The sequence below is a fragment of the Adiantum capillus-veneris genome, chromosome 27, assembly GCF_014529385.1.
Source record: "Adiantum capillus-veneris isolate H3 chromosome 27, ASM1452938v2, whole genome shotgun sequence".
NCBI classification, from domain to species: domain Eukaryota; kingdom Viridiplantae; phylum Streptophyta; class Polypodiopsida; order Polypodiales; family Pteridaceae; genus Adiantum; species Adiantum capillus-veneris.
In genome coordinates this window covers 39,321,144-39,335,974 of record NC_140957.1, presented here as the reverse complement: position 1 = coordinate 39,335,974, position 14,831 = coordinate 39,321,144, and the positions used below count along the sequence as shown (strand labels likewise).

Here is a 14,831-nt window from a genome sequence, read left to right as displayed (position 1 = left end):
TTATAAAGTTGAATGGACCCTAAGCACTTAAACCCCCATCCAACAAAGACTTGTTTTAACCGAAATCCTTTCTTTACTCTAGATTTAGCCCTTACCCTCGGCAACCTTGGATTAACCTAAACCTTAATTCACAAAGTTCTCTGTCAATATTCTATATCCTAGACGAAATCCTAACACTTCTTTTTATTCCCCTCAAAACCAAAATCTTATACTATAGACCCAAATGCTATACGTATCAGGCTCGTAACTATTATTAAAATCTTTCCTTTAATCTTCAACAACTCCTCGGATATAGGTGGCCTTGACCTAACTAAACCTCTCCTTGTACCCCTTGAATTCTATCCCACAATATACATTTTCCCCCCCCTCCTCGGCCCTCTCCGAGTGCCTCAATAATATCCTTGTAAGAGTTGTTAAAAGGCTTTTTGATGTGCTACAACCACCTATGCTCTGCTTTGGACTCTCCTTTTTTAACATAAAACACATCTTCCAAGTTCCTTCATCATTCAAAAAGTTGACATACCTCACATATCTCCCTTTGTGCAAGTCCCAACTCTAGTACTTTTCAATTCTATCAAGGGTACAAGAAAATAGCTCAAGCTTGTCAACATTCAATGAGCCTTGTTTTCCCTCTACACTCTTGGGAAGAGTCAAAGATGTACTTGTCCAAACTTCTGTCTAAGCTCAAACACCAACATTCTTGAAACTCCATGAAAACTCAACTCAAGTTAACTTTCCTAACCGGAGCTACCACCCTCACCCTATATAAGCACTACACAAAGAGATTGTAACTTCCCTTGATGAGACCCTTTTGAGGTCGAAACGCGTTGGCACCCTCTCCCCCACTGCCCCCAAACACAATCTCTTACTTCACTGTATTGTTTCTCGGATCCTCTCTATTTACCCCTTGCTGGACTAGTTCGCACGTTGGTATACTTTATGTTTTTACACAAATCCCCCCCACCCCTATCCATGAGCATATGAAGAGAAGAAGAAGAAGTAGGCGAAAGTTTTGGCTTCCCCTCACTAATCCGCATGCTTACCAGCTCATGCTCTTTGGTAAGCTTCCCTCACACTCACTTGTTACTAACCCTACCTCTAGTTTTGTGCATAACCTAACCACTCATCGCCTCTCTTTCAACGAAAGTAAATGCTTAGACTTAGGGCTCAAATACATCCCCCACCCAAGCTCATTCTCCAAGCCCACGAAGCCTTGCCTAGAAGCCTTCAACTCAAAGTGTTCTTTCAAAATTCACTTTCCAACCCAGCTTCCCATTTCAAATCCCCTAACCCCTCTTGGATGCCCCCCTCGCTGAACCCTCAGTTAGAAAACATCACACTTCAAAACCACCTAAATCTAATTTCTACACTTTCAAGCTATAACGCTTCACGCTCTAAATTTCCAAATTTTGTCAAATAAGCACTTAAAATCCTTTCTAAGGACTCCTCCATAATCATTAAACCGGCCGTTAAAAACCTAGGCCTCACCATCTTCTCTAGAGAGTGGTATGACAAGGAGCCCCTTAGGCAACTCAATGACCAATCCACTTATCAGCCCGTTACCATACCACCACACAACTACATCGCCTCCTTACTCTACTCCATCACCATCAAATACACTCTCCTTACTCTAGAAGAATCAACCTTTATTCTTACACCAGTTTCCAAACCCTTCAAACCTTGCCCTATCCAATTCCTTCCTAAGATTCATAAACCTTCCCTTGTAGCCCGCCCTATTTGCTCCTATCGAGGATACATCTTAGAAAATGCCTCCAAATGGCTACACTACCAACTTTATCCTATCCTCCTTACACAAAAACAACACCTCAAAGACTCACTATCCCTCATCGTAGATCTCCAAGAAAAACCCTTCCCTCCACACAGTCTCCTTTTCACATTTGACATGACCTCTCTCTACCCTAGCATCCCCATATCCCAAGGTCTTCTAGCCCTTAGAAGTTCTATCGCTAATCATTTTGATAATCCAAAAACAGAGTTCATCATCTCACTTGCCACCCTAATCCTCTCACACCATTATCTTTGCTTCAAAGATAAAGTGTGGAAACAAATAATAGGCACGGCTATGGGGTCAAACTTTGCAGTGGTTTATGCTTGCCTATTTCTCTGTCACTTAGAAAACCACTCCCCTCTTATCCACAACCCCAACCTGGCTTATTATAAAAGATTCATAGATGATGCGTTTGGAATCTGGATAGGTACGCTTAGCACACTCTCCAAAACACTAGACTCCTATGCCGCCCCTCTACAAAGGCATATAGTGATCACCCATGTCATCTCCACCTTCGAAGCCACTATCCTGGATGTCCATTTTCATAAAGGACATCGACTTAGCCAATGTGTCATTCTAGACTCTAACTGCCACCAAAAGCCACTAAACTCTTACCAATACATACCTTGGATCTCTTGGCACCCTCTCCACCAAAAGTTGGCTTTTATAAAAGCAGAACTCAGACGATATATCATTAGAGAGAGCACCTCAAAGGGCTTCTCAAGCCTAAGAAACCTCTTCTTCCAAAGGCTCCTTTGCAGAGGTTATCCTAGAGGATTTTTAATAAAAGTCTTTTGCTCAATCTCTTACCAGGAGAGACCTTCTCTTTTAAGCAAAACTCCAAAAACCAAAAAAGTTCTCCCCATTATCTTTAAACTTCCTTTTTCACCAAAAACTCGAAAACTTAATCCTACCCTAACCATTGGAAAACCTCTCCAGCTAGCATGTAGCTTTTCCCCCACCATTGCACATCTCAACAAACCCACCCTTTGTTGGACTAATGGCCCTAATTTAAGCTCTATCCTAACTAGAGTCTTAGAACCGCATTGAAGGATATCTCTTTCCCTTTATATTTTATCCTAACCTAACACCCATTCTTGTGTTTTGCATGAATACGCCCAAAACTTCACATACTTGGGCCACCCCTACTTGGCCTTTTCCTCTTTTCCTTTTTTCCTTAGATTTTTTTGAGCCTCCCCCAACAAGGTACCTCGACATACGTCGGTTCATTGTACTCTCTTCTTTGCATTGATCTCATGATGTAAAGAAAACCCCCATACCACCAAATACCCTCTACTCTTTACCATTAAAAGTTTTTTGCTATAACTTGTTGATGTAAGAAAACCCCTAACCCTCTCTTGATGTTGAAATCCTTACCACCTACCTACATTCCACTATGAGTTTTTTCTGCCCAAACATTTGTTATGGTAATGTTGTCCCACCTCTCTCTCTCTCTCTCTCTCTCTCTCAAACCCCCATCCATCCCCATCCTCCATATATTACACACGCTAACCCCCACCCTCGTAGTCTCCCCTCACTCTCCTTCGCTCTAGTTGCAATACACTTGAACCCTTGAAAAACCACGCTACCTTTAACTTAGCGGTCACCCCCTCTCTCACTTGCTTTAGTTACAATACACTCTCTCACTTGCAATACAATCAAACCAGGCTACCTTTAAGATTAACGATAAAAAATTTACCCACAAAAAAAAAACCCTGAATTTTTTTTTTTACTCTCGAAGTTTTTACCCTCGAACCGTTTAAAACCAGGTTACCTTCTACTAACCTCTCCTTCCCCTTTATACCCCTTGATAACCCTTCCTGAAACACCCCCCCCCCCCCCCCCCCCGCCCTTCTCCCCGGTTTCCCTTTTTGTTGGGGGGAGACCTCTCCCTTAATACTAGCCTTTGCCCTCACCCCCTTCCCCTTAACCTCTCTACAAATCTTCAAAATTACAAACCCCTTTAGACACAATTTCCCAAACAAACTCTCTCTCCCCCCCCCCCCCCCCCCCCCCTGTCATTCCCCAACCCACCTCCTATATAAACTCCCCCTCCTCTTTTGAACTCCTTTTAAAACCTACTACCACCTCCTACCACTGATGAGCTCCTCACGGAGCGAAACGCGTTTGGTTCCTCTCTCAACCCTTAACCTAACCCCAGCCTAAACCCCTTTACCTTATGCTTAAATTTAAGTGCTACGCACGCTTGACATATTTTTACCGCTGAATTTTTTTAGGTTTCCTAATTCCAAACTTTTAGGGTACCCAGAACCAATTTCAAGAGACCAAAAAAGTCACAAATTCCTGACTTTTTAGAGACTTGACCCGGGGCAAAAAGGGATTGTGTGCACTAAGCCAAGGTGTTCTTATCAAGGACCATCTTGAGAGTATAAGAGTGAGGCTTAAACATGACAACTCATCCATCATTAGGGTTTCCCACTCAACTCAGAGCTATGCCACCTACACAAACATCCAGAAATACTGCAACACCTATAACAAGAGGGTTGAGACAAGACCATGAGGCTTATCAATCATATCAAGCCAAACCTCAAGGCATGGCTCATGGATATTTTTCAAGTGATCATGTATCTCACTGGAAGCCAAACCAATCAACTAAAATGCAGGAGTTTGGAAGAGCAAAAGTGGAAATTGCTGGAGACTTAGAGGAGAAGCATCCTCTAATCAACAAACCCAACGTGAGGCTCATCAAAACCAATGAAGCCACGAGAGTTCTAACGGATTACACTTATGATGATCTTTATAGGTTACCTATTGGGGATCAAAAAAACTTCTATATATGTTTAAATTCCATCATTGAAAAGTTGACAGACTACAAGAACCTCTATGCCTTCACATACACAGATGACCAGGGAGTGCAAGTTCCAATGGTAGATAAGTATGGACGAGAGTACAAACTTATCATCCCAATTGAGCTAGAAAGATATACATACATGGGTACTCCAATCTTTGCTTACTACTTTCAACCGAGTGTAAGCGTACCAGGGTTTTTTGAGACTGATTTGCAAGAAGCTAACATTGAAACTATGGGATCAAATGGACCTCAAACATCCAAAATAGCTATTCACGGGAGTGTAGCTCCTACCTCATTGAGTGGAACCAAGAGACCACCAATTAGACTTACAAATCCATCAACATTTCCAAAACATGTCTCAAAGGGGATTCCACCGGGATTTGCTCCAAGACGAGAAGAAGGAACGAGGGATGTCTGTGTGAGAGACCCCAATACGCTAAGATACATGGTGAACCAGAACCAATGAGACCATATCAATTGGCCAAATGTGTCAAGAAGAAGTATGATGGATTAAGGAATCCATACGTACATGCATCCTTGTTCAAACAAGTGTTAAGAGCCGAGCAAGTGTTTTATTTTCATACACAGTATGAGGGATTTGGCTTAACCTTGGAAGGGATAGCATTGAATTGGTTCCAACTCTTGGACAAAAATGCCTTCTCAAACGTTGAACAACTGTTGCAAGAATTTGTTGTGGAGTTCTCTAAAAGGGGAATCAAGCATAACACAGTGTCCCAAATCTATGCATTCAAGCAAAAAGAAGATGAGAGAGTGAAGGAAGCATCACTACGCTTCAAAAAATATATAGAGAGATGTCCGAAACGCGAGTTACCACAGGATGAAAGATTATCAATTCTCTTCATAGAGGGTTTGAAAAATGAAACTCTCAAGAAATATTTGCACTTAAAAGGATGTACTTCCTTTGAATAAGTCACGAAAGAAGCGTTATACCTAGTTGACAATTGTAAGCCTATGGCGAGGAAACTGGTGATACAAAGATCACTATGGATAATGCTCCTTTAGCATCTAGTGAAACCAGCAGAAGGCAAGTGGTTATGTCTCAATTAATGACCAATCTACATGAGCTAGCAGCGCAAGTAGCACAATGAATAAAATGGTGTGCCATTGAGCAAAAATGGACCAATCATGAGATGAGTGAGTGCTACTATAATCAAATCTACACGAGGGGGATACTATTTGGACATCAAATAGAAAAACAAATGCCATTACCAAATCATCCATTATTTCAAAATAGGGTTGTAACAAGGTCTTTACAAAGAGATGAGGTATCACAACCTACGTTAGGGCAAGAACCTATGAGAAAACTCTATTCATTGAATAAGGACACTGAAGGAGTACGAGCGGAAGTGTGACGCGAGAGAGAGTGCGAGAAGAAGAGCACGAAGATATGGTGAACTCGCTCTACTGTAATGTGTAGAGCATAGTGAGTTCTTATTAGGTTTTAACAAAAGAATATGTGTACATACCTGGCGGCCCGCCCACTTACCTGGGCGACCACATTGGGCTTTATACCCCAACAACCTCCCACTTAAAGTCCAATGTGGTACTTTAAGTGTGAGAGAAGCTACTATACAAGCTAATATACAAGAGATGTAGAGAAGTGATGTACTACCCTACACCTAACTGCTTGCGAAAATGCGCAAAGCTCTCTGAGGGAAGTCCTTTTGTAAGTAGATCAGCAGGATTTTCTGTGGTGTGAACTTTGACAAGCTGAAGTTGCTTATCCTCGAGCATTTCCCTGATGAAATGATACTTCACATCCACATGCTTTGTCTTTGAGTGATAAACTGGATTGCGAGCCAATTGTATAGCACTTTGACTATCACAATATAACACAGGCATCTCTTCTTTGATTCCCAAATCTGTTACTAGTCGATTAAGCCAAATTGATTCTTTGCATGCCTCTGATGCTGCAACATATTCAGCCTCTGTAGTAGACTGAGTAACACAATCTTGTAATCTAGAACGCCATGATACTGCTCCACCAGCCAATGTAAAGACATACCCTAACGTAGACCTTCGGTTGTCTAAGTCACCTGCATAATTTGAGTCTGTAAAACCCTTTACACTTAGCTCCTGACTCCCATAGCATATACGCATACTCTTTGTAGCTTTCAGGTATCTCAATATTCCTTTCACTGCCTCCCAATGTTTCTTGTCTGGGTTTGACATGTATCGACTTACTACTCCCATTGCAAATGCAATGTCTGAGCGAGTAGCAATCATTGCATACATTAAACTACCCACTGCAGACGCATATGGAATCTTATCCATTTCAGCCTGTTCTTCCTCAGACACAAGACAATCTTGTTTGCTAAGTTTCACATATGGTGGCAATGGAACACTCAATGCCTTTCCCTTCTCCATATTGAAACGTTGCAAAACCTTGTCAATATACTCTGTTTGAGATAACCAAATCAACTTCTTTGATCTCTCTCTCTCAATGCGCATACCAAGTATATGACTTGCCTCACCCATGTCTTTCATGTCAAACGATTTTGCCATCTTTGACTTCAAAGCTGAAATTTCTTCCAAGTGCTTGCCAGCAATCAACATGTCATCCACACACAAAATAAGGATCAACCAACTACCATCCTTAGCCTTCTTTGTATATAGACAGTGATCGAACTCACTACGTTTTTAGCCTTCAGAAAGCATAAACTTGTGGAATTTATGGTACCATGCCCTCGGTGATTGTTTTAAGCCATAAAGACTCTTTAACAACTGGCATACCCAATCTTCCTTGCCTTTCTCAACAAACCCTTCTGGCTGCTGCATGTAAATTTCCACATCTAAATCACCATGCAAGAACGCTGTCTTGACATCCATTTGGTGCAACACCAAATCTAATATGGCAACCAATGCAAGAAAGCATCTCAATGTAGTCATTTTGACCACCGGAGAGAAGACTTCATCAAAGTCAATGCCTTGTTCTTGCTTAAAGCCCTTGGCAGCAAGCCTTGCTTTGTACTTTGGCTGACTATCATGAGCGGTGATCTTATACCTGTAAACCCATTTACAGGGTAGAGCCTCTTTGCCCCGTGGTAATTTAACTAGCTTCCTTGTCTGGTTTTTATGCAGAGCTGTCATCTCTGACTGCATGGCCAATTGCCAATTCCCGGAGTCCTTCATTTGCATTGCTTCCTTGTAACATGAAGGCTCATTGCAATCAGTCAACATGACATAGTTCATAGATGGAACAAACCTATCAGGAGGTCGCGTGACACGTCCAGATCTACGCACAATAGGTGGCTCAGGCTCAGCCACAACTTGTGGTTCCAATCTATCCTGTCCTTGCTCCTCTTGAGCCCTGACATTTTGTCTTGCACGTGCAGGTCCATCTTCTTGGAAGACAACTCTTCTAATCTCCTCAACTTTCTCTAGTTTAGAATGATATTTGGCTTCATTAAAGTGAACATCATTGCTGCGGATAACCTTTCTGAATTCGGGATCCCAAAGTCTGTACCCCATCTCACCAGAATTACCATAGCCTAGAAAGATGCACTTTCTACTCTTTGGCTCAAGTTTGTTCCTAAATTCCTTTGCAACGTGAGTATATGCCTCACATCCAAAGACTCTGAGATGCTTGTATGAGGACACCTTGCCTAACCATACCATCTCTGCCACTAAATCCTTCTGCAAAACCTTGCTAGGAGATCTATTTATAAGATGAACAGCTGTTGATACAGCTTCAGCCCAAAACCCATTTGGCAGCTGTGCATTAGACAACATACTTCTGACCTTCTCTTGTATGGTCCTATTCATCCTCTCAGCAACACCATTTTGAGGAGGATTGTAAGGAGCAGTAAGTTCACGTTTTATACCTTTTGACTCACAAAAGTCCTGAAAGGCCTTTGAAACGTACTCTCCACCATTTTCAGTGCGTAAGCATTTAAGCTTCTTGCCACTTTGATTCTCCACAAGTGTCACAAACGTTTTGAAAACACTAAACGCTTCATCCTTCTGCTTGAGAAAGTAAACCCATACTTTCCTCGAGTAATCATCTATAAATGTCATAAAGTAAGAAGCTCCCCCTAGAGATAGGTTAGGCATAGGTCCACACAAATCACTATGAACAAGTGCCAACTGTGTATCTCTTCTACTGCTTCTATGCTTATGTGGCTGCTGTGTTTGCTTACCATACAGACAATGTTCACAGAATTCAAAATCATTAAATGAAAAGCCAGGAAAATAACCAGAACGAGACAAGATTTCCATTCCATTCTTGGACATATGTCCTAACCGGCTATGCCACAAAGAAACGTTCGGCTGCTCGGTTACATTGATTACATTTTTAGAGACATTTGATACATAAATCATGTGAAGTCCTCCAGACTTTACTCCATGTGCTACTGTCATAGAACCCTTAGATATCTTCCACATGTTCTGTCCAAAAGTGGTGACGTATCCAGCATCATCAAGTAAACCTGTGTTGATCAAGCTCTTTGTAATTGCGGGAACATGTCTCACATTCTTCAGCGTGAAAGAAGAGCCATTCTGAAACTTCAATTGAACATCTCCAACACCTAAGATCTCACATGTCTGCCCATTTCCTAGCCGAACATGATCTTTAGTGGTCACATAAGAGGTAAACCACTCCTTGTTTGGAGACACATGAAGTGATGCCCCTGAGTCTATAATCTAGTCACTCAGTGCATTTCCATCAGATGCTGTAAGAACCAACAACTCATTTTTCACACCGCATGATTTTCTTGAAAGAACTCTTGTGTGCATATAGAGTGTCCCATAATTGGCACTTGCATTACGCACTCTTACTTTATTTCTCCCAAGCACTCACCTTGCATGAACAGGTACTCAACTTCCAAGTGTTCAACCCCAATAAGAGCGTATACCAAAGGCATTTTTTCCCACTGGATTTTTCCCTTTGGTCATTCAGGCTCTAGACCCTAATTTAGAAACACCCATCACTATTCTATTGTATATATTCCTTCCGTCAAATGAAACCAATAAAGAATTTGTTATACGATCTTCAAAGAGATAAAGTGGGGCCACATTGTTCTCAACTACGCTTCGACAAGAGCAGCTCTTATCTTCAAAGATACCAACAAAGCTCTATTGACAAAGTGGCAAAGAAAATCAAATTGGAGATGCCAGTGCACACATGTAAAAGTCTCAAACATTTTGAGATACGAGCTCCAATAAAAAGTCAACTGCACCAGGAGGCAAAGTATCCAAAGAAGCAGGTATCATCGACCAACTGCACAAATGGAAAGGTAAAGCAGGATGTGTAACAACATGCACAAATGCCTTGTCCACAACATCCAAATCACAAAGAACACATGTTCGTCAATCAAAGGCAAATGGGCACCCCATTTGAACAAGCAAAACATGCCAGATATAACTTAATCAAGGAAGGGGGGAGTCTCATCAACAAGAAGACCAGACTACAAATGGTCGTGTCAAGGGACGACACGAGCTAGGAAGGGGGGAGTCTCATCAACAAGAAGACCAGACTACAAATGGTCGTGTCAAGGGACGACACGAGCTAGGAAGGGGGGAGTGTTTGGAGGTGATAACAACATACAAGTGCCCACCTAGCCAAGGCGCCCGTTGGGTCAGCCGGCCAAAGTTTTGATGTGGTCACATTATTTTTCTGATGTTTAATACATCAAACCCTGTAAAAGCCTAATGACAATCATCTATGTCAAGTCTAAGTCAAAGATGTATGTAAAGGTCCATGAGAAGTTGGCCGCCGGCCACTTTAGAAAGCCCTAGGTATATAATACACTAAGGTTAGTGGGAAAAGGGATCATTTGTTTTGAAGATAAGTGACTATTGCTGTACGCATAGGGAGCTACCTCTTGGCTCCAACTTGTAATCATCGCTATTGTGGCTACGGTAATCCAAATTCAGTTTTGTTTATTGCATTATGTTCTTTTTACTTTGCTCTTTCATTCAAGTGTAAGCATTCAAGATTCGGTGTAGGTATCAAACGCAACCGTTGTGGCCTTAAATCGTTGTTTTGAGTGTTTATATGTGTATTTTATGTTGTTTTGACCCTAGGAGAGGCTTTAAGGACCCAAAAACGACCCTTTAGGATCATTCGTTTACGATTTTTGCGTACTTTGGGACGAACGATCGCGATCCGTGTACCCATCCAAAATGCTGTGACAATGATAAGATATGCTCCTGATAGTCCCCTGTAGCTTCCCTTCAAGTTTCGTACGAATCCGATATGATTTGCATGGTAAACAGGCGTGATGATTGTAGAGCTGTGTAGAAGGACATAGGCAGATTACTTGGCTTTAGTCCGTTTGCTTTGCTTGTAGAGTTAGTAGTTACATCTCTTCGAGTTCACTTCATTAGGATTGACACCCTACTAGGTTTCCATGCCTCATCCGAGTCGCTTTCCTGTTATTGATATTTATCTTGATGCCTGAAGGCTATGCTATGGACGTCCGTCGCGACGACCCGCAAACAAGGAAAAATTACCAAAATACCCCTCTAATTTGTGGAAAATTTCAAATATCCGTCAAATTTCAAAAATTCCCAAAATACCCTCGATATTTAGTATAAATTCCCAAAATGCCCTTCAAATTTTCCAAAATTCCTAAAATACCCCTAGATTAAATTTCTCCCAAGATAAAAACATTTCTAGCTTTTTATAAGAAGACCGATTGTGTATCAATACAAGATACTAAAACTAGAATTTGAGTAGGTTACGTAGGCTTTGGAGATGAAATGTTTCATTATTTTAAGACATAATTTTCCTTTTTTGCAAGGTAATTTGTGACAAATTACATGCTAAGTACTTAAAAACGGATTTCAATTGTCAAAAAGGAATAAAGATTAGAAAATTTTGAACTATCCAACCAAAATAGATAGAAGAGTATTCTGGGAATTTTTGAAATTTGAGGGATCTGAGGGGAATTTTGGTAATTTTCCAAATTGAAAAATATGAAAATGCTCAGTCTGTAAACCCTGCCTGAAGATTGGCAGGCTCGTTGTTCGTGTGTATCCAATTGACCTACATTGCAGCGCTTCCAATTTCCATAGCAGAGAAGTGAGAGAACCGTGGGGCACATACTCATGGGGTCTACGCGACACAGAGAAGCATGGATGGATGCATTGCTCTCGATCTGTGGAGGAAGCGCAGTTCTGCGCGACACAAAGAAGGTTGGCTGGAGCACAACCTCGAACTTTGCAGGACGCTCAATTCGCTGCAAAATGGAGGAGGAGGAGAAGGATGTCTGGGGTAAGCTGCCTTTAGACGTGCAAGAGCAGCTCTTGGCCTTTCTTCCCGCCCCCAAATTGTTCGAGTTGCAGGTAGTCTGCCGAGCATGGAGGCAATTGATCTGCTGCAGCCCTAGCTTCGAAGAGAGATGGCAGTCCATCCGCACATCATGCGAGCCCAATATCGATCTCCTGCATGTGTGGATGATGAAAAGCCACGAGGGCTCTTTGGTGGTTTATATCCCTATGCTGAGGCAGTCTGCTCCCTTCAGCTCTTTTGTAACTGCATTGCCACCAATGTCATATGCGAAGACAACTTTCGGTCTATTCCGAACTCAGCACTTGCGCCTACTTGGAGGAACTGGGAAATTCATGTTTTTTGAAAGAGTGGATGCTCGGGGACAACGCTTAACTGTCTACGACACAGTAACAGGCCAAGTGAAAGACTTATAACACCCATACGACCACAAATCCTATTGTCTGTCGTCAAGGTCGGTGACCATGTCAACTACAGATTGTGCACCCGACTGTTTTCACATCATCCTCGACGTCTATGGTGTGAGGATGGGTTCTTTAGACGTTGTAGAAAAGTATCCAAATGCAAGCTTTGTGTGGGGAAGGTATGTCAAGATGGTAATATGCTATGTGTACAAGCTTGGACAAATAGAAGAATTTTTGGTTTCATTTTGTTTTTAATTCTGCATGATTGTCTTGCTTTCCTTGTCAAGTCTTTGCCCTTATCCACGCATCACACCACATTATCGCTCTCACAGCCCATAGAATCAAACACATCCTGGATGATTGGCATGATAAAGGTTAATCACTACAAGAATAAATACTTACAGATATTGTGGATTGTTTTTATCAGGTCTAGATTGTCTCACGAGCTCCGAGTTTACAACTCTGAAACAGATTGTTGGGTTTCATTTCCTCAATCATCAGCGACACAAGCTGATCCTAGTGACATGAATGACGCTTTTTGTGCAGAGTACTTGGATTTTGAGCATCAAAAGAGTACATTGCATGTATGGAACTTGCAGAAGTGGATGATAGTTCATGTTATGTTTGCAGAGGAAGCACCTGTTTCAGATACTACATGCAAGAAAAAGGAAGGCAAGTGTGCATACAGGTGGGACATTAACACGTTTAAGGCGGTGAAGTGTGAAGGGCATGTATTTTTAGCATCGCCAATGGTTGAAGAATCTAATGGTAAGAGGCTTCATTGTGTGGAAGCTGACAAGGAAAGGTCCTGAACCATCATCACCATCACCACTTCTTCCGCTGTTGTCACCATCATCATTATCGTCGTCATCTTCACCGCCATCCTGTACCTGGGTTTGGTCTGAAGTTTCAAGGACGCCTGTTCAACTTCTGACAATCCTAAGCTGTGAGAAATACCATCATTCAAGGTTTTCTAGCAATGGGTTTTGCATCTGCATGTCCTCATCACTTGAACCTGTCATTTATGATGTGAGCAATGGTAGTTGGTATTGCTTAACCAGAAAAATGCAGGCCCTTTTTACAATGAATCTCTGCCCTCAAATCACTCTCATCAATGCAGAATCAGTCAAGCACAGGATGCGCTCTATATGGAAAGATCCACGCTATTTAGATTTAAAGCTTTTTGATAGTATTTGAGGCTTGTTCTCATGGATTTTGTGAGTGGCCAAGTCGGAAATCTATCAGAAGCACCCAAGGAGGTCGATGGAGTAACCCTTTCCAGTCTGCCCACCCAGACTTTGGAAAAGTGCCTAAATATCAACAAGGATGACATGAGTCTCTGTAACATGATCCTTGACATGGTATTCTTTTTTGAAGAGGACCAGAATATGGATGTTGGGGAATGCTTTGCGAAATATTGTGATGTTTAGGATGTGTATTGTGTTTTTGGCAAATTTACTTCTAATTTCCAAACTGTTTTCTATGAGCTTCCAGTAAAGTATGGGGAAGGGGGACGGACTCGTGGAGTGCTACTGCCGAAGGACCAGGTTTATGTTCATCAATAGATGACAAATGAAGTGAGATACATGTGCATTTGAACGAAGGTAAATATAGCAAACTACTAATTGAATGTCGTGTGGGATGTCGTGGTATTTAGTCAATACTATGCATGATGGAGCTGATGGTTATATTGTCTCGTGGGTGACTACCATGAGTCTATACCTTGCACTTTCCTTCAAGAGTGAATCTGGGTATATCCTGGATTCATCTAGGTATATATACTAATTGAATGCGCCCATGAGAAATTTGCATGAGTAGACACGGAATGAAGAAGGTGCAGTTATTAGCTTGGGAAAAAAGTTAGGTAGTGTTTTGTGGACAAAGAGACTGAACACCCTTTGAAGAAACCAACTTTTGTTCAAAAACGGATCACATGGGTGGCATGTTACCAAAGCATTGCATGTGAATTGGAAAATAGAAAGTGAATGCCAACGTGGATTAATATTCATTTGCTTAAATTTCAATGTGGATTAGTGTTTTGGTTAGCCTAAGTTACTCGATACAACATTTGAGAGTTACGATAGAAATGGATCGTTGAATACATATCTATGCGATCTTTATGGTACATAAAGAGCTAACGATTAGGGTGTCTTAACACATGCACATTCATTGAATCAATCTTAAGGCAGGAAATAGGAGGAAGCTGAAGGTGTGCCACTAGGGTTGCCATTAGCAATAGCAAGAAAGCAATTATGGAGCCGTATAGCCAAAGTAATGCAAAAGATTAAGCAAGCCTTTGAAATATCACAACAGATAACACGAGATAGGAGATGGTTATAGTTTGACCTAATTTTTGCTAGGAGATGGTTTTAGTTCGACCTAATTTTTGGTGTCTTGGCGAAACAGCTTGGATTCGAATCCCGAGAAGAAACAGAAGATAGAATCATAAAAACATCCAGAGAAAGAGGAAACTCTGGAGGTGCTTCAAGATGTTGGGTCCCAAACGATAATGCACGATTGAGCGAGTTTGTCATAGTAATCGCCAGCATTGCCCACCTGATGTGCCAAGTGTTA

The 14,831-nt window shown here is 41.6% G+C and overlaps 1 protein-coding gene and 1 pseudogene across 2 annotated transcripts; both read left to right on the top strand.

The window, feature by feature from the left end:
• Positions 1–11,569: 11,569 nt before the first annotated feature.
• LOC147421822 (uncharacterized) lies at positions 11,570–12,269 on the top strand. The gene has a single exon (XM_086502774.1). It carries the CDS (start codon positions 11,673–11,675, stop codon positions 12,267–12,269), a length of 597 nt encoding a protein of 198 aa, XP_086358900.1. The 5' UTR covers positions 11,570–11,672.
• Positions 12,270–12,304: 35 nt separating this feature from the next.
• On the top strand, positions 12,305–14,315 carry LOC147421821 (uncharacterized; annotated as a pseudogene). Its single transcript, XR_015186766.1, has 3 exons — positions 12,305–12,436; positions 12,685–13,042; positions 13,688–14,315. The product of XR_015186766.1 is annotated as an uncharacterized LOC147421821 (transcript).
• The last annotated feature ends 516 nt before the right edge of the window (positions 14,316–14,831 follow it).